This window comes from Danio aesculapii, chromosome 2 (assembly GCF_903798145.1).
Source record: "Danio aesculapii chromosome 2, fDanAes4.1, whole genome shotgun sequence".
Lineage (NCBI taxonomy): Eukaryota > Metazoa > Chordata > Actinopteri > Cypriniformes > Danionidae > Danio > Danio aesculapii.
The window spans coordinates 47,516,089-47,543,588 of NC_079436.1; the positions used below are offsets into that span (position 1 = coordinate 47,516,089).

Below are 27,500 nucleotides of genomic sequence, written 5' to 3' on the forward strand. Positions count from 1 at the left end.
GTAGGTAAAGCTCACAAAGCAAGCACATTTTAATAGTAAAAAAAACACCAGCAAGACTTGAAAACAAGGTGCTGAGCATCTGTTTCAGCTCTTTTTTTCCAGGTACTGAGAATTGAAGAATGCTCAGCTTGTTCTGTTGTGACCCCTGATTAATAAAAGGACTAAGCCGAAATGAAAGTGAATGAATGTTTCAGATAACATTTGTGAAAATAAAAATATGCACAATATTAATTGAGAGTTTCAGTTTTATTACAAATTTTATAATCTCACTTTACTAAACTGAATGTTTTGTTTTGTACGATAAAAAAGAAAAATTAAACATAAGTTACACCACAAAAGTAATAGTAATAATACCAATTGTAGAGACCGATTTGAACATGTGAAGGGTGAGTAAATGATGGCAGATTTGTCATTTTTTGGGTGAACTATCTCTTTAACAATAACTACCGCATAATATGTGACATTCATACAGTCTGATCCCTGAACACAAGCTTGTTAAAAAGATGTCAAATAACTTTTAAATACCTTTTCTGCATTTTTAACACACGTGGTATAATTTACACTCCCATATCTATCAAACTCCACCATCTCCACCAGTGTACTTGCTTTCATTGCGAGCTCTGTGATGCGGAACCAACTCAACAAACCGAACTAAACGTAATGACAACTATAAAGTCTTCAATTCAGAGTATAACGCTCATCAGATTCAGTGATGGCGGTGAGGATTTCTCCGGCTCTCACACAGCGTCTCGGGACAGCCGTATCTAATTCACTACAGTGACAGACAGTTGAGTGTGCCATCAGTGTCTCAAACGCCACATGACGGGCCAAAAACACTTCAGTTCCCCTCCCTATGCTAATCATTAATCAAAACCAGCCTGGTTCAGAAAAAAAACCCTCAAGATCAGCAACCAACCGGTCGAGCGACCAGCCCACTGACTTTGTCCAGAGTCAAATTATTCCCCATCCTGCCGGACACATGGTTCCTTTTAAAGCCTTCCCTTCCCCAGCGCAAAACCAAAGAGAAGGAGGAGTCGTTTCTTTAACGCTTTCCTGAAAACAACTCAAAGTTGTGTGTTTGGAAAGAGAGCAAAGCCAGAAGAACAAGAAAAAAAAAAGTGAAAACTCAGCTTAAGGGTGGTTTCTATCAGAATTTGATGTTCATATATAACAGAAAGAAGGAGAGAAACAGGAAACAAGTGTGCTGAGAGAAGAAGAATATCATTTAAAGGGATAGTTAACTCTGTCATTATTTAAAACCTATTTGAGTTTCTTTCTTCTTTTGAACACAAAAGAAGATACTTTGAAAAATGCTAATAGGTCGCACATATTGACTTCCATAGTATTTTTGTTTCCTATTATAAAAGTCAATAGAAACCAGAATTCTTCAAAAGAGCTTCTTTTAAGATTAACAGAAGAAAGAAACTCATAAAGGGTTTAAAATTGAGTATAGTTTTAATTTTGGAGTGAACTGTGCCTTTAAGGAGAAAGTATTGCATTTTAAATATATGGGTGGATTTGCTTTGAGATGCTTGGGGGACAAATTAGCCCTCAGACATGAGCTAAATCAGACAAAAGCTCCCTTCAGAGACATCTGGAAATGTCCTCAATTGGAAAAACAATTCATAAATAATATTTTTATTAGCTTAATGCATTTTTTAAGGGAGACAAAAACAGCTACAGTTATGCACTTGCAAAGGGAATGTGGGTTGCCGGTTAAAATACTCAGTAAAATACAACAACAATAAACAATAAAAATGCAACACACCTTTAGGTTTTTTAGAATGCATCATTATTTTACTTTTATGCACAAACTGATTGATTTTTGATTGCAATATTATATAAAGAACATTTAAGGATCACAGTGCAGCTCAAAAGATTAGTTAATTCTTAGTTTTATTATTTATACTTTGCCTCTCTCTTTCAAACTACAAGATTTCAGTCATATATCAGCAAGAAATATAAGTTTTTAATCATTTCATTAATTTAAACTATAATAAAATTAAATTTAAGTTATAGTAATGTTGGAATGTTTCTTATTTGACCATATTTTGACATTTTATTGTGAAATATTTATTTGAAATTTTAAAGTAGACACTTTAATTGCATTTAATGTGCTTTATATGTATTAAAGATCACTGTTGTCTATTTAAATTGATGTAGACATTGGCTGATTAACTTTCACCCATAGAAACTCTTAGTACCCAAATAGCTTTAAAAATTTATACCAAGTTTAAATTTGAGTGAATTCAGTTTATTTATTCATTTTTCTTCAGCTTAGACTCTATTAATCAGGGGTCGCCACAGCGGAATGAACCACCAACTATTCCAGCATGTGTTTTACACAGCAGATGCCCTTCCAGCTGAAACCCAGTACTAGGAATCATCCATACACTCTCATTTACACAAACAAACTCAATTTAGTTTATTCAATTCCCCTACAGCACATGTCTTTGGACTGTCGGGGAAACCAGAGCACCCGGAGGAAACCCACACCAACACGGGGAGAACATGCAAACTCCAAACAGAAATGCAACCCAGCTGAGGCTCAAACCTGCGACCTTCTCGCTGTGAAGTGGCAGAGCTAACCACGGAGCCATTTAAACCACAATAAAATTAAATATGATAACTTCATATTTTATATATTTTAATGCAATTATAAGTCATAATGATGTCCGAATGTTTGTTATTTGACCATATTTTTAGATATTTATTTGAATGAATTAAAGTAGACACTTACTAGCATTCTGTCATGCCTGGGCTCTCTCCGAAAGGCAAAGAATCGCAGGACTTATCAAACATGTAGATTTATTGATAAACACTGGCTTGGAAGGACATATGAAACACAGGAGACTCAGGAACAAGGGTTGTGGATGACGCATAACCAAGAATACCGGACAACGACTGAACAACACACAGGACTATAAATGCACATGACTTGATGAATCTGATAACACACAGGGGAGGAACAGGTGAAACTCATGAACATAATGAGACGGCGGGACAACAGAAAAAGGGGCACATGGGGAAGGTCACATGATGGAAACATAGGGGCCTGACACATTCAATGTGCTTTATATGTATTAAGGATCACTTATGTCAGTGTGATGCGGACATCAACATGGGATGATTATTTTGACCCATAAATAACTTTTAGTCCCTAAATAGCTTAAAAATAATAATTAAATTGTACTTAGGTCAATTTGGGTTATGCTTTTCTAAAAAAAATTATAATAAATAAAAATACATTAGTTTAAAATTTCTGCTTTTAAGTTTAAAAAAAAATCACTATTTACTCTCCCTCAAGTGGTTTTAAACCTTTATAAGTTTCTTTCTTCTGTTAAACAGAAAAGAAAATATTTTGAAGAGAGCTGAAAACCTGTAACCATTGACTTCCATAGTATTTGTTCTTTCTACAGTAGAAGTCAATCAGAATCAGAAAGAGCTTTAATGGTTCCAGGTTTCAATGGTTACAGGTTTTCAACATTCTTCAAAATATCTTCTTTTGTGTTCAACAGACGTATCACGGTGGCAGTGGTTAGCATCGTCGCCCCACAGTCTCTGGTTCGAGTCCCGACTGGACCAATTGATATTTCTGTTTGGAGTTTGCATGTTCTCCCCGTGTTGGCGTGCGTTTCCTGTGGGTGCTCCAAAGACATGCACTATAGGTGAATTGAATAAGCTAAATTGGCCATAGTGTACATGTGTGAATGAGAGTGTATGGATGTTTCCTAGTACTGGGTTACAGCTGGAAGGGTATATCTTGTGTAAAACATATGCTGGATAAGTTGGTGTTTCATTCAGCTGTGGCGACCCCTGATAAATAAAGGGACTAAGCCGAAGGAAAATGAATGAATGAATTAAAGTAGACACTTTACTAGCAATTAAAATGCTTTATATGTATTAAAGATCAATTTTGTCAATTCAACTTGATGCGGACATCAACATGGGATGATTATCTTTGACCCATAGCGACTTTTAGCCCCTAAATAGCTTTAAAAATAATAATAAAATTATACTAAGGTTAACTTAAGTTAATAAACTAGTTAGGTAAAAAAATTCTGCATTTAAATCTTAAAAACATTCACTATTTAATCACTATTTACTTTCCCTCAAGTGGTTTTAAACCTTTATACTTTTCTTTCTTCTGTTGAACATAAAAGAAGATATTTTGAATCTGAAAACCGGTAACCACTGACTTCCATAGTATTTGTTTTTCTACTGTAGAAGTCAATGGTTACAGGTTTCCAACATTCTTCAAAATATCTTCTTTTGTGTTCAACAGAAGTTGTGGGTAAACTATCCTTTTAGTAAAAATCATCTTTTTTTTGTACTTTTAAACAACATTATTCCACAAATCCACCCTACATTATTTTCTATACCCTAACCCAGGGGTGCCCAAACTTTTTCGTATGAAGGGCCAAAACCAAATATCACTGATAGCTGTGGACCAAAGATAAATATACCAAACTATTTCACATTAAAATCGCCATGGGAAATTTCCTAATTCACTTCATAATATAAAAAATAAATCAAAAACGTTATATTGTATTAACTAATGCAGTATAACTATTTAATTAGAATTTATTGCAATTAAAACAAGTGAAGAGTTCAATGCTGAATACACTAGTCAAGCAGAATCTTCCTTTGCCTTGATTCACTCACTAAAGTCTCTGTATTGTCCTCTGTCCGTCGTATGTACATTTTAAACTAAACCTAGTTCATTTACACCATTTACATTGAAACATTTCATTTCAGATAGCTTTTTTGTAGCTTAAAAATAAAATAAACAAACATAAGGTCACATTAAATTTGAAATGACTATCTCTAAATTATTTTCAGATGGCATGGGGGGCCAAATCAAAAGTTAACAAGGGCCAACTTTGGCCCTAGTTTGGACATCTCTGCCCTAAACAATAAGTCATCTTTGATATTTCCTCATTTTGCCAAAAACAAAAAAAAAAACTGTGTGTGTTTATGCAGTTAACGCTTTTACAAGCAGTGTGAAGGGTCATGAAATTCCTCAGTGGGCTCATCTTTAACAGCTGCTGAGAAGAGGAAAGCACTGAGAGCTGCAAGCGCTGGCAGATTTTCAGGTGCAGATATAACTCACGGATCACACAAGCTGACAGCATATATCATGTACAGAGGCGCATGTGGGAGTCGCACGCTGATGTGTGATGCTTAACAAATGAAAAGCACATGGAAGGTTAAACTCTGTCGTTCACCTCCCCATGGGGGGCCCGGCTGCATGTGAGGTGAAAGCTAAAAAAAAAATCTTTTTTCCATATCCAGACCACAGACAGGAGTTGTTGACAAAAAGCTTCCTCATAATTTCTTTTTCCCAGGGAGGGTTAATGCCAGATACACAGATGTATAGGGGCAGACCACAGTCATAAAAATGATGTTCACAAATTCATATCGAAAGCTATTTTGATGGAATATTCAACTGTAAATACAGCAGAAGTCAAAATTATTAGTCCTACAGTCAAATATTAATTCTTTTAAAGATATTTCCCAAGTTTTTCCCAACATCTTTTTAAACATGGTAGTTTTAATGACCTGTAATGACCCTTTTTTGTCTATGCCATGAAGACAGACAGATAACATATTACTCGTTATTTTGCAAGATACTAATATTCAGTTTAAAGTGCAATTAACTAGGTTAAGTTATTAGGCAGGTCATCAGCCAACAGTGGTTTGTTCTAAAGCCAATTGAAATAAAGTCTAATAAATAAATAAATATAAAATAAAATAAAAAGAGTGATAATATTGACCGTGAAAATCATTTGAAAAAAATTAAAAATGGCTTTTATTCCAGTCAAACCAAACAAAATATGACTTTCACTAAAAGAAAAAACATAGGAATTACTGTGAAAATGGCCTTGATCTGTTTAACATCAATATTTAAAAAAATTATTTACTAAATAACTTTTTAATTTTTGGTTTTTATTTTGATGTAGCAAGATTAACAACAGTATTATTTTTTTATGTAATTAGAATTTTCTATGCCATTTATCCTTTTTAAAAAATATAATACAAACACAATAGCAAACAATAAAATATTATATAAAATCTATATAAATCAAATGTAAAATAAAATAAAATAAAAAATAAATAAATAATAAAATAATTAAAAAAAAATAATAATAATAATAAAATAATAAATAAATAAAACAAAATTAAATAAAAAAACTAAATAAAATAATAAGTAAAAAGATGAAATAAAATTAAAAATAAAATAAAATAATAAAATAATAAATAAATAAATAAAATTAAATTAAATAAAAAATAATAATAATAAAATAATAAATAAATAAATAAATAAATAAATAAAATAAAATAAAATAAAATAAAATAAAATAAAATAAAACAAAACAAAACAAAACAAAACAAAACAAAACAAAACAAAACAAAACAAAACAAAAGAAATTAAATCAACATTTTTTATAAAAAATTTAATAAAAATTAAATAATATAAAACAAAAAATTAAATAACATTTAAAAACTAGTAAAATAAAATATTTATTAATTATCATAAATTATTCAACTAAATTAATCATGTTCATAACTTAAATTTTTAATTTAAACAAGCTGTTTTAAGTACAATAGACTTATCTCATTACAACTGACAATTTATGCCAAACATTACAATTTCAATTGTAATGCAATGTATTAAAGTGTATGTACAAATCTTTAAATAAATAAATGTACACATCTTGAAATAAATATACAAATATACAGTTAAATAACAAGTGCTAAATCCAAAATATATTATGGCTAAAAATGTACTATTGTGCAAATTTGATCAATTGTTCAGATAACTGTAAAGACATTAAGCAAATTGATCTTGATTTAAGAATTTTAGAAATGTTTATCTCTAGAAACCCTAAGTAGACAATCCTTTATTTTGTAATAGTAGTAATCTACAAATAAACTGCAGGGACGACCCTCCTCAATGTATTCCGAATCCCAAGCTTATTTCAGCATAAATGAAACCACAGATAAATACATAATTCAAACAATTAGCCAACAAAGTGGCTCATTTGCATAAATTACACAGTGCGTTAAGGAGGGTAAATTCTCCCATTCCAATCAATTAGGAGTCTGGAGCATTCCATAATTAGAATCCCAGACGCTCCAAGTTCCAACATCGTCATGACAACGAGAATCCCTGCCCTTCAACAACAACAAAACAGCACACACACATCCACACGGAAACACATGCGCACACACATATACGCGCACACTCTAATGGTAACAGCAGAAGGAGCGAGTGTGAGATCTACCTGACCTCTAAGTCGTTCCTGACGAAGGAATGCTGCCTTAATGACTAGGAATTGGTTCTGCTTACAAACCCTGATGCTTGGGGCGCTGCAATTAGACACACTTCAATTAATACGTCATGTTAAATAACTTTGTGCAGTTCAATTACTGTACACGAATCGACGGTTCAAATTCATGGATAGAGCTCTTTATGAAATAAGGCTTATGTTTTTTTGTTTGTTTTTTTTTTTTGGGGGGGGGGGGTTAAATCATAAAGCAATCCTATATTTAGAAATATTTAGAAATAATAAATATATTTAGAAAAAATAAATATGTGCTATTGTTTGCTTTATAGCATTTCAAATATTATCGCTTCATTTTTCAATCACTTCGTGAACAACAACCGTCAAAGCCTTAAAAAGCAACAATGTGGCATTTGATTTGTTTACTGAAGATGGGAAAAAAATAATATGCTCAAAAAAATAAAGGGAACACTTGGACAACACAATGTAACTCCAACACAATGTAAACAACAAAAACGTAAACAACGTAAACAATACAATGTAACTCCAAGTGTTTCCTTTATTTTTACTATTATACTTTTTTTCCCTCTTAAAAATCAGCCGATTCGAATGTTATCACTTGATTGAATGGGTATTATTAGTGGTTATTAAATGATAGATATGGGCCAGTAGGGGCCTTCTGCTCATGCTGGTAGGCTCAGAAAGCTGTTATCATCCATTCGCATGGTTAATCAGCTATAATCACATACGCTGCGTACGGAAGTTAACGAGAATTATTTATATTTTTTTATCAAATTTGGGGTGACGTGATGGCACAGTGGGTAGCGCTCTCGCCTCACAGCAAGAAGGTTGCTGGTTTGAGCCTTGGCTGGGTCAGTTGGCATTTCTGTGTGAAGTTTGCATGTTCTCCCCACGTTTGCGTGGGTTTCCTCTGGGTGCTTCGGTTTCCCCCATAAGTCCAAAGACATGCTCTATAGGTGAATTGGGTAAGCTAAATTGTTTGTTGTGTATGTGTATAAATGAGAATGTATTTGTGTTTTTCCCAGTGATGGGTTGCAGCTGAAAGGGCATCCGCTGTGTAAAACATATGCTGGATAAGTTGGCGGTTTCTTCCGCTGTGGCGACCCCTAATGAGTAAAGGGAGTAAGCCAAAGGAAAATGAATGAATGTATATTAGTCTATTGATGCTATACACTGCAGCTTGTTTTTGGTATTTCCATTTCAGACTTATATGTTTACCCTACACACATGGAGGATTTGTTTTTAAATGGTGTAATTGTGTAGAAAATTACACCTTTGAGCTACAAATTTTGATTGTACCTTTTCATAAATGATAATATATATATATATATAATATTACAATAAACACAAAAAAAGATTGGGGCCTTTTAAATTTGATGTGTTTTCTTTTTTATTTGCTTCCACTTGGTCCCATATGGTTTTTATTTATTTTTGCAGCTGGATGGGCATCCGCTGTGTAAAACATATGCTGCATGAGTTGGCGGTTCATTCCGCTGTGGCGAACTCTAATGAATAAAGGGAGTAAGGCAAAGGAAAATGAATGAATGAATGAATGAATGAATGAATGAATGAATGAATGACTATTGATGTTATGCACTGCAGCTTGTTTTTGGTATTTCCATTTCAGACTCAAATGTTTACCCTACATGCATACAATGGAGGATTTCTTTTTTTAATGGTGTAATTGTGTAGAAAACTCTTTGAACTACAAATTTTGATTGTACCTTTTCATAAATGACATTATATGTATTTAAAATATTTCAATAAACACAAAAAAGATTGGCAGTTTTTGAATTTTGTACTTATTTTGTTTTTTTAAGTCTGGATAAGTTGGCGGTTCATTCCGATGTGGTAATCCCTGATGAATAAAGGGACTAAGTCATAGGTAAATGAATGAATAAATATTCATTCATTCATTTTCTTTTCAGCTTAGTCCCTTTATTAATCTGGGGTTGTCACAGTGGAATGAACCGCCAATTTATCCAGCATGTGTTTTACGCAGCGGATGCCCTTCCATCTGCAACTGGAAAACACCCATACACTCTGATTCACACTCATACACTACGGACAATTTAGCTTACCCAATTCAGCTATAGTGCATGTCTTTGGACTGTGGGGGAAACCGGAGCACCCAAAGGAAACACCAACACACACGAGGAGAACATGCAAACTCCATACATAAATGCCAACTGACCCAGCTGAGGCTCGAACCAGCAACCTTCTTGCTGTGAGGCGATCGTGCGACCCACTGCGCCACCGTGATGCCCAACATTTATTCAAATAAGCATGATTTTAAACTGTTATTTTGAGCGATTGTCATTTAAAATAACACTCAATGACAATATTTTAATTTGAAATTTGAACAATATTTTCTTCTTTTACACAAACACAAGCAAACTGTCCATGAAATAAAACACGTTTTTTTAGGATAATTCTGCTGTGAGGCTATAAGTGAAGTTTTTAAAGAAGAGCTGTAGTAATTCCCCAAAATATTCATCAGAAGAATGCATGTCATACAAGTTTGGCAGAACAACAACAAAATGGCAGAAGATTCAAGTTTGGGGCGGACTATCCCTTTAACAAAAACGTTATTGTACCAGATCATATCTGCTCAATGGAGATGTGTTTAATCTGCGCTGCTTGTTTTCCACAAAACTTACTGCTATTTTCTGGCTTGTGTTGCTGTTTTTTGTGTGTTTTTTCAGAATGGACCACCGTCTGAAAAGCGTCTTCTGTCTCGTAGCCTCGGGGGTTGCTCTGTATCTCAATCACTCTATTTTTCCTGTCGGTGTCCGCTTCTTTTTTTCTGTCTGTCCATCTATTTTATTGCATTTAATCTGTTTCGCGCAGCACTCAGAGGGCTTTGGGTTTAAGGACAGCTCCCAGAACGCTGTTCCTGACTAACTAGCGGATGCTTTGAGGCAGTAAAGAGCTCATTTTCTGCTTGTTAGCAGGTTGTGCGCAGCAGGCGAGCCGACAGATAACAGCTGATGAGTGTGTAATCACAAATAATTGTCTTTCACTTCTCGTTTCCATCATCCTTTCAGTCGTGTCCTACCTTTTCTCACACCTTCATGCTCGCATTCGCTGGCATTGACAAATATGCTTCTCAATGTAAAAATGAAGACCTTCTAAAAGCAATGGCGGTGATCATAGAGTACAATAGTTTAAAATTGTTTGATCCAGCAAACTAATGCATTCAATTACAGGATGGTAAAGATGTGTACAAGATTTTAGATCAAAGGTTTCTTCTTTTAAAAAATCCTTAAAAATGATGCTTAAATGTTTCTTGAGCACCAAACTGGCATATAAGGAGGATCATGTGATGACGAAAGTCATGCTTAACCCCAGCAGAAATAAATTACAGCTCAATTATGATTCAAATAGAAAATAGCTGATTTAAATTGCAATAATGTTTCACAATTTTACAGTTTTTTACTGTATTTTTCATTAAATAAATACCGCCTTGGTGAGCATAAAAGTGCTTTTCAAATTCATAAAAAATAATATTAAATTAATAATTAAAGTCATACTCTGTGATCTTAATTGGACCACAAAATCAGTCAAAACTCTCATTTTTTTAAATGATTTGATTCATACATCATATAAAAGCTAAATAAAAATGCTTTTCAATGATGTATTTGTTAAAATAGGACAATATTTGAAAATCTGGAATTTGAAGGCCTAAAAAATGTAAATATTGTGAAAAATCACCTTTAAAATGGTCTAAATTAAGTTTTTAGCAATGCATATTACTAATAAAAACATAAGTTTTGATATATCCAAAATAGGAAATTTACAAAATATCTTCATGGAACATGATCTTTACATAAAATCTTACTGTAATGAGTTTTATCATAAAAATAAAACCCTATCATTTTGACCAATACAATGTATTGTAAAACTTTATTTTGATGGTGCACTTGAGTATTAGTAGACTATCTGCTTAATATCTGTTGATACTGCTCCTTCAACTACTCCTCCTTTTGCCAATTACCAAAAATATGCTTAAGCAAAATACAGTAAGACTGGATTTGTGGTCAAGGGTCACATTTTGCGTTACAAAGATTATACTTAAAGGCATATTTTCAACACTCTACCTTTAAGATCTATCTGTGTATAACCCTGTATTATTCCCTAACATTATTTGCATGTCAACTTAGTAGGAACATCTCGATCACAACACAAGATTGTTGTCTCAGGACTATATACAGGGTTTCTGCAGGTTTCACCAAGTCAAATTGAAGACATTTTAAGACTATTATGAATGAAATTTCAGACTTTCACAAGGGGAACACGCTAAGGTTTTTTGTGGATTTTTTTTTTAACTTGCCACATTAAAATTCAATTATTTATTAGCCACATATCTTAAATAATGTCTCGAAACAAGCAAAGTCTAGTTATGCATGTCTTTGTTTTAAAGAAATTTATGCTAATACAAAGTAAAGGTTTAAAAAAACTGTAATAAACTAAATGCACTACATACATAAACGCATGAAGAGCTTTTAAACAAATGTTATTGGATGTAATTAAGATAAATAAACAATATTAGTAAATAGTTAATGAATTTTAGTTTTGTTAAACATTTGCTAAACTGATTGGTTAGCTTTACAAAAACAAATAACAAATTAAAACCTGTTTAAAAGTATTTAAGATTTACAACAACATATTTCAGTGAATTTTCAAGACCTTAAATTTCGTTTTGGAAATGTAAGACTTTTTAAGACCACGCGGACACCCTATAAATGCTGTTCTTTTAAAGCGTTCACATGACGTGATACTGACCTGTGATGGGAGGCCGTTGCTGATGGAGGGGTTCACTGGGTTTGCGTGGCCCGGTGCGGCCACATATCCATCTGAGTAACCAGAGAAGCCGTGACGTCCAGAGGAGAGGCAGTAGGCCGAACTCCCCTCCTGGGCCCCCGGTCCACTGCCAAGCCCAGACTGATGCACTGAGGTGGGGGGAAGAGGCTGGGGCCTGTGCACAGTGCTGGGCTGCTCTGAGACTGAGAGGAGAAAGAAAAAGAAATTTAGAAAATTATTTGTGCTTGATAAAACTAATGGCAAAAGGCCTTTTGGAAGAGAGATGTATGTGAGAGCATTTTAAAGGTTTCAGTTTTTACATGTGCAGAAAATATGGAGCCAGATCAGTATGAAGAACAATACATTTACAAAATAAAATTCATACATGCACAACACAATTTACATTTACAAAATCCAATTTGTAAGTTGAAAACACAATTCAGAAGTATGCATATCCAATTCGTAAATTCAAAACACAATTCAAAAATGCACAAATCCAATTTGTTATTTCAAAACACGATTCAAAAGTACGCAAATTAAATTCGTAAATTCAAAACATGATTCAAAAGTACGCAAATTCAATTCGTAAATTCAAAACATGATTCAAAAGTACGCAAATCCAATTAATAATTTCAGAACACGATTCACAAATGCACAAATTCTATTCATAAATCCAAAACACAATTTATAAATACACAAATCCAATTCATAAATTCAAGACAATACAAAATTACGCAAATCCAATTCGTAAATGCAAAACACGATTCCAAAGTACGCAAATCATATTTGTTAATTCAAAATATAATTCAAAAGTATGCAAATTTAATTCGCAAATTCAAAACACAATTCGAAACTACGCAAATCCAATTCGTAAATTCAAAACATGATTCAAAAATGCACAAATCCAATTCGTAAATTTAAAACAAGTTTCAAAAGTACGCAAATCCAATTCGTAAATTCAAAACACGTTTCAAAAGTATGAAAATCCAATTCGTAAATTCAAAACACAATTCAGAATTGCACAAATCCAATTCGTAAATTCAAAACATGATTTATATATAAACAAACCCAATTCATAATTTCAAAATACGATTTATAAATACACAAATCCAATTCATAAATTCAAAATACGATTTAAAAATAAGCAAATCCAATTTATGTGGTGAAAATATTTATGATTTTAACTTTTGAATTCACAAATTGTGTGTTTACAAATTGACAAATTGGATTTTGTAAATGTGAATTGTGCTGAATCTTGTATTGTTTTTGAGACTGATCTGTCTTCATAGAAAATGACGCCAGGAAGGGACATTTACACAAAACTGAAACATTTTACATTCTAGAAAATATACAGCAAAATAAAATCACCTATCTTGCAATTCTGACTTTTTCCCTCAATTATAGTGAAAAAAAACTGGATATTTGAATATATAAAGTAAGAATTGCAAGGAAAAGGGTCTGATTAGTGACATAAGAAAGTTAAAACTATTACTTTTCTATTTATTTTTTTGTATCTTGAAAAAAAGTGGAAAAAATGCAGAAAATGTGGTCCCATAAAGACCATAATGTCTTTATTAAAGACTTAATGTCTTTACTATAAACATATTTTGGAAACAAAGATAATAATGTCATTTGACCTGAGCCTAAACTCTCGAACAGCAGTACATCCCTCCACGTTACACTTCTCACCTTGTGAAATAGACGAGGGAGGATAAGGAGAGTCCGCCAGTTGATACGGCTGAAGGCTCGACATGGCAGAGGGAGGGAAACCACCAGGTATCAGGTGGTTAAATGCCATGAGCTGATTGGCTCCTGCCTGCTTCCTCCAGCGAGCCCGTCTATTACTGAACCAGACCTGCAAGACAAGAAAACAACAAACAACATACTTCTATTAAAGGCACAGTTCCCTCCAAAAGTACAATCTCCTAAGACATATAAAGTGGTTTTAAACTTTTATGAATGTTTATTTTCTGCTGAACACAAAACAAGATACTCATAAAAATGTTGAAAAAAGCAGCTATTGGCATACTTAAAAATAGCCAAGTTGATGGCTGTTTTTTCCAACAATCTTCAGATTTGGAACAAGTAGAGGACGAGTAAATAATGACAATGTTTATTTTGGAAGAAATCTCTTGTTAAAAGCTGCAGTCTGTGCGTTTTGCCTCTTTGTCGCCATCTCTGTTTGATACCTGCAATTGCAGTTATTTGCCGAATAATTTTCGATGGTTCGGTGGTCAGAGACTATATATCTTGGAAGTTTGACTCATATAAGTGAAAAAACAACAACTAAACATTAGTGTGGTACAACCATAAATTAATAAATCTAGATGACACTTTTTACTTCCACACTGAGGCCACACGATAGGTCCTGCATCAAAAATTGTAACTACATATGATGATGACGTGGAGCACCAGATCTGTGATTAGTCAGATTGGTATCGGTGATGAGTGTGGGCGGGGCTGAGAGCTGTGGGAGCGGAGCGAAGTATTTAACAAACCTAGTCTGTCTGGCAGAAAAGCTCCAGATGGTTTGTGTTTATTTTATAATAAATTGTTTTGCAGTTTTATTATTAATGAAACGCTACGTTCACACTGCAAGTCTTAGTGCTTAAATCAGATTTTTTTCTCACATCAGATTTTTTTGCATGGCTGTTCACGTTGTTATAAATGTGGCCAATATCAGATTTGCAATGTGAACAGATCCTGTTCCTAATCTGACCCGCATGCATAAAGTACAGTTACAAACAGCACAAAATATCTAATTATGCACACACAATGTGTATACTTTATGAAGCACATTGTCAGATTATGCTTAATATGATTATTGCCCTTTTCACAGACAACCGTGGTGTAGTTCATGAATTGTAAAAGGTTGTTCTGCTTCTACTAATTTAAAACCTAAAAAAAGTCTCTTGTGATTTGTGATTTATGACAACCACGATGCACATCTTTCTGACCACCGGTGTAGTGAACTAATCAAGGGTTAATAAATTGTGAAGGTGGAGCTGGTTTATCTCTGTTTGCAGGAATTGTTTCATTTTACTTTGTTATAAACGACAGACATGTGCCCCAATTGTTAACCAGATTGGTTAACAAGCACCAGTTTTGCCTTCAAATGTTTTTTCAAAAATAACAACCAAATTTCTGTGGTAAAGTAATCACCCTGTGTGCCATTCTACTGCTACTGAGAAGCAGATGATGTTTGCAGCACAGAATGATGACGCATGTCGCTCAAAGATTATGTAAAAGTCACATAAAATCCGACATAACCGTTCATACTGCGGTCACATTGCAAAACATCAGATATGTGTCTGGTTTATTACCACATATGAAAGTGGCACAGATCTGACCTGAAAAGATCAGATTCCATGCGGTTTGGGCTGTTCACAGTCATTACTTGAGTCACATGAGGGGAAAAAAATATCAGATTCAGGCCACATTTGGCTGCAGTGTGAACGTAGCCTTTCATGTTTGAATGAGTTTGAGCTACAGCTACAATAGCATCGCATGTATTTCCAGCGTAAACAATGGCAAAGAAAATCGATACAGAGGAACACAGAAACATCACTGGCTACCAGCATTTCAGAAGTGTAATTGTAGTATAAATGTTTACAATGGCATCTACGAGCTGTGAGGTATGCTGATCACTCAGCACCAGGGGCCATTTTAAGATTTTCATTTTAGGGGGGCTCAGCTCCTGAGGCTAATAAAAATAATTTATTATTATATATATATATATATATATATATATATATATATATATATATATATATATATATATATATATATAAGCTTAATATTACATTTATAAGTAGTAAACTAATAGTAAGAAATTAATAACAGTTCAAATGTTTAATATGGTAAAAAAAACTGTACTGCAAAAACAGAGATAGACATTTGAGTTCTGAATGAGCCAAAGAGGCTCAACACACCTGTTTACCCTTGTAAAAACCACTTTCTATATTTAAGTATAGTTTTTGTTTCCATGTATTAAATAAATAAAACTGACACTTTTCTAATTCTAAATGGCAAATTTAAATATATATTTTTAAACCTACATGCTAATTTACATATTTCATGATCTAAATCACAATAATAAATAAGAATTTTTCATACTAGACAACACATGATGTTTTTATCTCTGTCAGTGACTCTAACAGTTAAAACGAGTACATTCACTAAGTGGTTCTGTCTGTTTTTAATCCTTTCTGTGCAAGACTGTATGGTATAGTTAATGCCACATGCACTAACACAAAATATTGGTAGTTAATTTTGAAATTAAAATAGCGGAATGTTTGATAAGAGCTACTTTTTCTAGGAAACAGCTGTGATGAAGAGGTGAGCACTGATGAAACAGTAGATGAGAAACCCGATGGCTCCTCCATGACATTGGGGTACAGGTCTAAGTACTATTGTAATCTCTCGATAAACACACACCTTGTTCTCTCACTCTGCACAGCTGTGGTTCGCTGATCAAATGAAAAACAAAAGACGGGGAGGAGCCGAATTCTTCTGCTGTTTTCATATCAAATTTAAAGGGGACTGAGACGATAACTTAGTGTACAGTTTATGAACTAATCGCAAAAGTTTTAAGGGGGCTGAGTAGAAATATAGGCCTAGCAACGCCCATGCTCAGCACAGAAGTATTAATCAGGTTTACAATTACTTTTTTTGTTTAATATACACTACCTGACAAGAGTCTTGTGGCCTATCCAAGTTTTAGGAACAACAAATAATAACTTGACTTCTAGTTAATCATTTGGTATCAGAGATGGCTAATATGAAGAGCAAAGACCTCTAGATTATGCTTATTTTACCAAAATAAAATATGATCATGCCTTTTAATTATTTAATTAGAACAGTAAGGTCTGACTTTGCTTAGACAAAAGTCTTGTCACTTGACAAAAATAATGTAGAGTATAGAATTTAAAGTCATGGTGCAGTGTAAAAAGAAGTAAGATTGTGTATGACTCCCATGAGCTTGGAGGACTGCATCCATACATCTCTGCAATGACTCAAGTAACTTAAGTCATCTGGAATGGCAAAGAAAGTGTTCTTGCAGGACTCCCAGAGTTCATTAAAATTCTTTAGATTCATCTTCAATGCCTCCTTCATTTTACCCCAGACATGCTCAATAATGTTTGACCATGTCTGGTGACTGGGCTGGCCAATCCTTGAGCACCTTGTTGCTTTCAGGAACTTTGATGTGGAGGCTGAAGTATGAGAAGGAGTGCTATCCTACTGAAGAATTTGCCCTCTCCTGTAGTTTGTAATGTAATGGGCAGCACTAATGTCTTGATACCTCAGGCTGTTGATGTTGCCATCCACTCTGCAGATCTCTCGCATGTCCTCATACTTAATGTAACGCCAAACCATGATTATTCCTTTACCAAACTTGACTGATTTATGTGTGATTCTTGGGTCCATATGGGTTCCAATAGGTCTTCTGCAGTGCAACTTTTCCAAATGATCAACTAGAAGTCCTGTTATTATTTGTTGCTCTTACAACTGGAATCAACGACAAGAATTTCGTCAGGTAGTGTATTGTATTATTGTAATTGTTCTCAAATTGTTCATGTTGACAACAGCACTGCAAGACTCTAACGGTTACATGTAGATTTCAGTTTCTCTTCAGTCTATTTGTCATATCATTACAATTTCTTATGAGGAAATTGATAAGAATACAAATGATTTTCACATACAATGTAGTCTAATGTATAAAGATGTGACCTAATGAAAAGCTCATATTTCCAGCAAAAACCTACCACTCTGACTCAAAAAAAAAAAAACAATAATCCCGGATAGTGAAGGTAAGGAAATTTAAACACTGGCTGATTATGTATTCGCTCAAAAATGTATTACGGATCTTTTCCAACCTAAATATGTTATGGATTGCACACTCAGAAGATCTAACACCATACCCAGACACACACACAAACAGTGCCGAATTTATAACATGACACATTTCAGCATGGACTTCCCGTTTATTGAGGAATCAGATATGAGACTGTATTATTATTCCTATAAGAATGTGTTTGTGTGTGTGATGAGTCTCGGTTTACACAGGCACTCTTTGTGTGTTCAGTAGCTTCGAGCTTGTTTGGTCTGATTGCGATCGAAACATCTGTGCTCATTAAAAAGCCATGACATCATGTCACGGGTTCTGCTTTAATTGGGTTAGAAGGACTTAATAATAGAGTTTATTAAAAGGTTCTGTTTTGGGGGGTTTTCTGCGACAGAATACTACTGTAAAAACAAGAGGTCAGGCGTGGCACAAAGAAGCCTGTGTTTATGCGGCAGTGTCATGTGACTTTAGGGCAGGGGTGCAGGGCTAAATGCTGGTAAATTTAGTCTTACACTGTAAAACCACATTTACATTTTCTTAATGCCAATGTGACTAATAAGAAAGCAAGCATGTGGAGTGATCTTTCTACAAATTGCTGGCAAAACAAAGTGCCAATGTTGATATGGTCACACAATGAGCAAAACAGAGTACAAACCAAATTCCTGAAAAATATGGGGGAGGTTTTGTAAAATGCAATAAGATTAGGCATGTGTCAATTCTCTTTAAAGGGATAGTTCACCCCAAAATCATCATTTATTCACTCTTCACTTGTTCTAAACCTGTTTGACTTTCTATCATATGTTGGACACAAAATAAAGATATTTTGAAGAAAGCTGGAAACCTGTAGCCATTGACTTCCACAGTAGGAAAAATAAACACTAGGTCAATTGTTGCCCGCTTTCTTCAAACTATCTTCTTTTGTGTACCACAGATGATAGAATGTTTTCAGATTTCTTCAAAGCATCTTACTTTGTGTTCAACAGATCATTTTTAATGATATTTTTATCATGCATTGACAGTCCTAGTCCTTAACATCTTTCCTTTTACAAATGAGAGTGACCAAAATTACAGAAAAATTACAGTATTACAGAAGTGAAAAAAGTGAAAACAAATAAAACAAATAAATAAAACCTATATATATATATATATATATATATATATATATATATATATATATATATATATATATATATATATATATATATATATATATATATATACAGTATATGAAAATGAAATAAAAATTAAAAATATAAAATTAAATTAAATAAACGAAATGAAAATAAAATAAAAATATAAAAATATGAAATAAAATTAATAAAATTAAAATACAATATGTATAAAATTGTAAATAAAATAAAACTGAATAAATTAAAATAAAATAAAATAAAATATATAAAAATATATAAAAATATAAAATAAATTAAAATAATAAACAAAATTAATGAAATAAAAAAATGTTTTTAAATTAAACAAAATAAATTATATTAAATCAAATAAAAATTAAAAAATATATTAAAAATTAAAGAAAATAAATTAAAAATAAAATATAAATGTAAAATAAACTAAACTAAAATAAAATATATAAAAATATATAAAAATATAAAATAAAATTATATAAATGAAATTAAAATAAAATAAAATATATAAAAATTTTAAATAAAATAAAATACAACAGAATTAATTAAAATAAAATAAAATATATGAAAATATAAAATAAAATAAAAAACAAAATTAAAATAAAATAAAAATTAATAAAATAAAATAAAACAAAATTAAAATTAAATACAAGTTAAAAATGTAAAATAAAATAAAATAAAATAAAAACATTTTATTAAAAAAGGCATACCAAAATTACACTTTAGGTATTTCAGAGCAACAAGTTTGGAAATTAAATTAAAAAGAAAAATACTCAGGTGGAAAAACTGAATTTTGCGTTTAACAGAATAAAGAAACCAATGAAAGGATGGAACCACTTAAGAGTGGGTAAATAGTGAGTACATTTTCATATTTAGGTGAACTATCCCTTTAACCTTTAATGAAATGACAAAGATGCAAAGAAAAGATTTCCAATATTTTCATTGACCAAATACATCGTATTTTATAAGTATATTTAACACCACAGCATGTCATGTAAGGGCTCAAAGGTTATGCACCTTCAGCTGAAGTTGCCTGCTTTGCTCTACTCAGAATAAGGCCAGTCTTAAAGTGCATGAGTATTATTGTAGAGTTTTCTCCTTTATTAAAAAAAATCTTGTCAACACAAAAGCCCCCTATGAAGCACTGTCAAGAGAATGCCAAAGCAACAGGTGGTGATCTACTTCTAACCGTAAAATCATGTTGGCCAATCAGAAGCCTCAAAAAATGGTTATTATCAATTTAGGTTGGCTGTCAGAAGTGATGCTAAGACCAGGCAAAAACTACACAGGCTATACAGCCACACAGACCCTAGCATTTTTGAAAATCTTTACCCTAACAGGGTTTTTTCATATCTGATATAATATTACATAGTGATTTTACTTAGTTACCTAGCTGGAGACTATATTCAGGTGCTGCGTAATATCATTGCTCTTCTGCAGCCATGATACTGCAGCAAAGTTCTTTGATTATTACACCTAAAGGGGAGAATCGTTCCTAGCCTTATCAATCTAGAAAATAGAAACTTATTTTCCATTGGTCTCAGCACACGATATAACTACAAAAGATTCAAGCTTTTAATAGGAAAATTAGAATAACTTATTTTTGAGCCACATGCTAATGGTCTAATCTGATTCAATGATTTATGCTAAGCTAAACCAAAAGTGCCAGACCAGGAGGTTGGCTGAGTGAGTTCATAAATAGTAAAACTAAAGTTGTAAAAAGCATTCCTTTAAAGAGAAATCGACTCCAATTTACAAAACATCCCAACTTTTTTTTTTTAATTGGGGTTGTAAAAGGGTTTGAAATGAAGGCTTGTGTTTTTGTGTACCTGCACTCGTGCCTCTGTGAGTTTGGCTCTCTGAGCGAGCTCTTCTCTGGTGTAAATATCAGGGTAATGTGTGCGCTCGAAGGCTCTCTCCAGCTCTTCTAGCTGCTCGGCTGTGAACGTGGTCCGACTGCGCCGCTGTTTCCTCTTTAACGGCAAACCAGGCTCTGAGTCCACATCTGAGCCCTCATCGGAGTGACTTGCTGCAAAGTAAACATGAAATGAGATTATTATTAAATAAATCATTATAATAAGTCAAGCAAAAACCTTAATATTAATTAAATTTGGGTCTTTTTCTCATATATATTGTGTGGCTTCAGAACAGCTTCATAGTTGCTTATATAATGTGAATGCTGATTATTTTTAATGACATTTTTATCATGCATTGACAGCCCCAGTCCTTGGCATCTTTCCTTTTACAAATAAGAGTGTTTTGTAAAATAAAACAAAATAAAACAAAATTAAATTAAAAAATAAAATAAAATAAAAAAGTAGAAAAATTATAATAGAATAAATAAAAAAATATGAAAATATTAAATAAATAAACAAAATTAAAATAATAAAATATCAAATAAAAAAATATACTAAATTAAAATAAATTAAAATAAAATTATAAAATATAAAATAAACAAAAATAAAATAAAAATAAAAATGTAAAAATATAAAATAAAATAAAACATATAAAAATATAAAATAAATAAGCGAAATTAAAATAAAAAACAAAAAATGTAAAAGTAAAATAAAATAAAAAATGTAAAAATATAAAATAAATAAATGAAATTAAAATAAAATAAAAAATTTACAATTATGAAATAAAATATATGAAAATATAAAATAAAATAAACAAAACTTAAATAAAATACAAAAAATTAAAAAAATTTAAAATATTTAAAAACTTATAAAATAAAATAAAAAACATAAATAAAATATAAAATAAAACTAAAATAAAATAAAATAAAATCCAATAAAATAAAAATTGTAAAAAAAAAATTATAAAATATAAAATAAAAATATAAAACAAACAAAACAAAACAATACAATTTATTAAAATCGACTGACCAAAATGGCTTTTTTTGTATTCCAGAGCAACAAGTTTGAAAACACAATGAAAAACAAGACAGAAAAGTTAATTTATAAATGTCAATTCAATAACCCACCTGCAATATCATTCGTATCTGAAACCACTAAATGTACTATCATTTCACATTCAGCAAACCAAATTGCTCACAGTAAGACATTGAGTTCCCCGAGCAGTGAAGGCCAGCATCTCTAATGTTGACTCTATTTCCAGACGCAAACACACTCATACGCAGGTATTATTTTTGGTGTAGTTGAAACGGGGTGAGAGCTTCTTTCGTAGTTAATTCAGCAGAAGAGAATGTTAGTGTGAGTGGTCTAAAGCTCAGGGAATCTGTACCCAGAGGAGGGGGGCCCTATCAAATGATTAGGCTCCTCAAACTAGCGTGACAGCCAGCTATTGTCCAGTAATACGCCTCGAAAGCCCCCGTCCAGAACTCGCCAACGCCACATCTGCTTCGTCTGACACTGGCCATCTCCTTTCTCTTGTTTGCTCACTCTTCCATTTTCACCCCATATGGTTGAAAACACAAAACGGCAAAAGACGCGAGCGAAATCGCATCTGTAGACACTGAAATGTAATTAAAACATTGTCATTTGAGTTTCAGCAGAATTTCACGCGCAGCAATATTTTCCTTTATTACTAATTACTACTATCACTAAAACTACTACTGATAAAATAACGACTGTTTTACTTTTTTCTTAGGGGGTGGTGCTAAATAAACCAAGCTATTTTCCTAAAAATAAAGGGTCAATAAGGGGGTTCTTGCCACAATGCCACACAAGAACCATTTGTGGCTCCCAAAGAATCAATCAATGGTTCTTAAAAGAACTATTTTGCCCTACAAACGCAAAAGAGCTTAAAGAAAAGTGAAAAATCACATTAAAATTATAGTTAGGACACAAAACACAAACAAATTTGGCTGAAGACACATAACCCTGTGATAAAGCTGGTCCTTAATATACCAACAATATTGATAACTCATTTTCGATCAAAAAACGGTAATTTACTGCTTTTTGTTTTCGCATAGCAGTATTTATTCCCTAGTGTGAAAGAACACACTGTAAAATATTCGCCGTTAAATTGACAGTAAATTACAGATTAATAATTGCATTACTTTCACTGTAAGGTACTGTATGTAAATTCACAGTAAATTACTGTGAGGTAGTTCATAATAACAATAATTCTGTAAATATTTTAAATATCAAAAAAGTGAATGTGCAAGCATAAAGGCTCATGTGTATTTATTTCTATGTTGAATAAAATAAAAAATGTTGGAATTCCTATAACTAACGTTCTAAAGATAAAGTCTTTTTTTACAGTAATTTGCTGTAATCATGATGCCTGCCTTAATTTCACAATAAAATTCTGAATACAAAAAAATTCAGTTAAATTATATAAAGTGATTCTAACGTAATTTACTGTAAAAAAAATTACAGTCACATGTTGTGAAATTCTGGGATTTTTTTTTACAGTGCATGTTTTTGTTCTAAGCACCATTTATGGAATGAAACTGATGTTAAATGTACTTTGTGGAACCATTGATGCTAAAAAAGAAACTTAATTTAAAAAGAGACGAACGTTTTTTTTATATATACATCTGTCAGTTTATGGATTTTGGAAGAATTTGCTATTTTATGCTCCTCATAAAGCATTTTATACTGTGCTATGTAAAGAAAACATACAAAAATGTGTGATGTGTGATATTTTTATCATGCATTGACAGCCCCAGTCCCTGACATCTTTCCTTTTACAAATAAGAGTGACCAAAATAGCCCTTTTGTATTCCAGAAGGACACTTTTGCAAAACAAAACAAAAATAAATAAAAAAATAAAATGAATAAAATAAAATAAAATAAATAAAATAAAAACATATATATATATATAAAAATATAAAATCAAATAAAAAATTTAAATTAAACAAAAATTACAAAATCACAAAAATAAAATAAAATAAAATTGTTGCCTTTTGCTTTCACACAGCAGTATTTATTTCTTAGTGTGAAGAACATGTTCATGATCTAAGCACCTTTTATGGAATAAAATGAATGTTAAATGTACTTTATGGAACTATTGATGCTAAAAAAGAAACTCAATTTTCATGTCAAGACACTACAGACTAAAGCTTTTTCATATATACATCTGTCAATTTAGTTAGTTGGTTGGTTGGTTGGTTGGTTGGTTGGTTGGTTGGTTGGTTGGTTAACATTATTTGGGAAATTTAATTTGCAGCATACACTCACAGCATATTTATAAATCAATAATTTAAGAACATGGTACGCATTATTCTAAATAAATATCCAGTCTACTAGCCATCAACTGCTACTGAGGGAGAAGAAATTTAAAAACTTAATAGCTTGGAGTATAAATGATCATTTTTTCCTATTTCCTACACACCTGGGAACACAACATCGACGACCTGGTGGTAACAATTGGAAGGTGTTTGCTAAAGAATGTCTCCCATCATTGACAATCATGATAGCCTTATTAGTACTCTTTCCTTGTAGTTTTATACCCAACAACGTACTGGCTGTTGTTACCACCTTCCCCAGTGATCTCTTCTGGGCCTCAGAAGCATTTCCATACCAACAGAGCACACAAAATGTTGCAATACTTTCGATAAAAGTACTATAAAACATGATCAACAATGTGTTGTCAACATTAAAAGACAATAGTTTCTTTAAAAAGTACATTCTCTGTTGAAGCTTCAGCTCATAATCAGTCCATAAATGCCACTTAAGTTTATTGTCCAACATTACACCCAAATATTGAATATTTGTTATTGACTGAATTGGCTCCCCATTAATTAATGTGGCATGAGATTTATAGATTTTGGAAGATTTTTAGTATTTTAGGCTGTTCATAAAGCATTTTCTTCACTGTTATGTAAAAAAACCACACAAAAAGTGTTTCATTTGTTGATCTTTATCAATTTGTGTGTAAATTAAAATAAAGTTTTATAAAGGTCTCAAAATTAATTTTTTCTTCTTCTGTACAAATCCATAAATCTCCACTTTAGCAGGACTTCCATACACCAGATTTGATAGTTTTAATCATATCTATATTCTGAAGTTATTTGAAAGATTGATATGATTGTGTGAAACATTTTATTCTGCAAACAATTTGCTGAGCAATTCAGGCTAAAAATGATGATACAAATTTTTTAAAATTCTGAAATGATGAAAAAGCCAAAGGGCAAGCACGGTGGCGCAGTGGTTAGCACAATCGCCTCACAGCAAGAATGTTGCTGGTTCGAGCCCTGGCTGGGTCAGTTGGCATTTTTGTGTGGAGTTTGCATGTTCTCCCCATGTTCACGTGGGTTTCCTCCTGGTGCTCCGGTTTCCCCCACAAGTTCAAAGACATGCCGTACAGGTGAATCAGGTAAGCTAAAATGTCCGTAGTGTATGTGTGTGAATGAGTGTGTATGGATGTTTCTCAGTGATGGGTTGCAGCTGGAAGGGCAAGGGCATCAGCTGTGTAAAACATATGCTGGATAAGTTGGCAGTTCATTCCGCTGTGGCGACCCCAGAATAATAAAGGGACTAATCCAAAAAGAAAATGAATGAATAGTGTATGTGTGTGAATGAGTGATGGGTTGCAGCTGGAAGGGCAAGGGCATCCACTGCATAAAAAATATGCTGAATAAGTTGGTGGTTCATTAAGCTGTGGCGACCACAGAATAATAAAGGGACTAATCCAAAAAGAAAATGGATGAAAAAAAGTCAAAATCCCTCTATGTAAGAACCTTTGACAGTAATGTCAAAATAAAGAATTGTTAATTCATTTTTAATTACTGGCTTCATCTAATGTATAGATATTTGTGCTAGAAATGTATATAAATTGGCACATATTTTATTAAAGTGCATATTTAAACACATTTCAAAAACCCTGTACTGAAAATGGCTTTTTTTCCCTAAATTATGTAGTGGAAAAGATTCCCAAAATCCCCTCTGTAAAATCCTATGCAAATTAGACCACTTTTTTAAGAATGCATATTTGCATATTTAAACAGAGCGTTTTATAAACCTGAACATATGTTTATAATTCTTAATGTAATCGATATGCTGGAGAATTATGCTCATAACTAATAATAATTTTCCCCTATTCACCTGCAGTCAACTCATGTGAATTTTCCAGCAAATCTGCAGGGTGAAGAACAAAGAGAGATTCTGAGGTTTAATTAAAAGTAAAGTGATCACTAAAAGCAAAGCGTTGGTTCTCCACCCTGAAGCCACTCAGGAAATGCTGTTACCCAGTGCCAGTGTTCATTTCTCCAGGCAGCTCATGGGAATTGGAAAGGAAAGAGAGAGAAATGGCTGTCCTTTAGCACTTTTCCATTCTTTAATGCTACAGAAAAGTCTGTTTACATGCCATTTTGCCCAAAGGTCTGGACTAGTTTCAGCAGACGGCACCTGGAATGAACTGCCAGCTTTTGAGGAAATGGTATCAATCATTTTCTTCACGGACAAAAATATGATTATATATAAAAACATGCTGTTGTGCCAAAGCCAACATCCAGAAATCTGACAATCAGATCAAGCTTGCAGAGGCAGGAGGTTGTGTGAGAGAAGACGAGGTATATGAGCTTCCAAATGACTTTATGATATTGAACAAGCAAAACATCTTAGATTTTGTTTCATACTTCTATGATTTGCTTTAAGTTTCTGTCTTTAACGCAGTGCAAAATGTCAAATAAAATAAAATAATTCTACAAAGAAAGAAATTAAAAAACAGCTAAGCAAAATGTAAATAATGAAATAAAATAAGCAGACAAAATTCAATTAAAAAGTCAATGAATATATTATTTATCTGTATTTACCGAATTTATGATAGCAACATCTAATTATTGTAACTTCTGCTGTTGGAGAGGGGAGGGTGAAGGGGGTGTTAAAAGGATGCAAAAATGTGTAAATACAGCAGTCATAAATAAAATATAGTTTTAAAATTAGAAATAAAACAAATAAAAAAAATTCTATCAATCTTCCTGTAGTTCATTTTAGCTTCAATCAACACAGCATGGAAGTCTGATTTTAAAGAGGAAAACAAATATTAAAATGAAAAGCAAATAAAAACGAACACAAAAGTAAAAGTCTCATTAAGCAAAATGTAAATAATGAAATAAAATAAGTAGACAAAATTAAATTATAAAGTCTATTAAAATCTGGAAACAGAAAGCTCCTCCTACAAATATACATCTAATGAGGGATGTAATGAAACATTTGCAACTGGAGAAAATCAGATTCTCCCTAAAAAAAAAAAGAAAGAAAACTAATTCTATAAAAATCTGGCAACCCTTCACGGATTATTTTAAAAACAGAAATTCTGCAAGAAATAGTTAAATTGAAGAGGATTAAACTACTTTAGATAAAACAGAGGATTAGTGTTCTGTTTAGTTAATTTATTTATTTGTTCCCTTTTTGTAATCACTAAACCGAAGTTTGGACAGTTTGGATATTGCATGTTTTATTGTTAATTGTGGGGTGAATGTTTGTTGGACCA

The 27,500-nt window shown here is 32.5% G+C and overlaps 1 protein-coding gene across 1 annotated transcript in view; it reads right to left on the minus strand.

Annotated features, from left to right (window-relative positions):
- Positions 1 to 7,095: 7,095 nt before the first annotated feature.
- The window catches only part of pax3a (paired box 3a), a 51,387-nt gene continuing 30,982 nt past the window's right edge, over positions 7,096 to 27,500 (minus strand). The window contains exons 5-8 of the mRNA XM_056469499.1: positions 20,927 to 21,126; positions 13,803 to 13,968; positions 12,096 to 12,316; positions 7,096 to 7,179 (exon numbers count right to left, since the gene is read on the minus strand). Coding sequence (XP_056325474.1) covers positions 7,096 to 7,179; positions 12,096 to 12,316; positions 13,803 to 13,968; positions 20,927 to 21,126 — 671 coding nt within the window. The remainder of the gene's footprint in view (positions 7,180 to 12,095; positions 12,317 to 13,802; positions 13,969 to 20,926; positions 21,127 to 27,500) is intronic.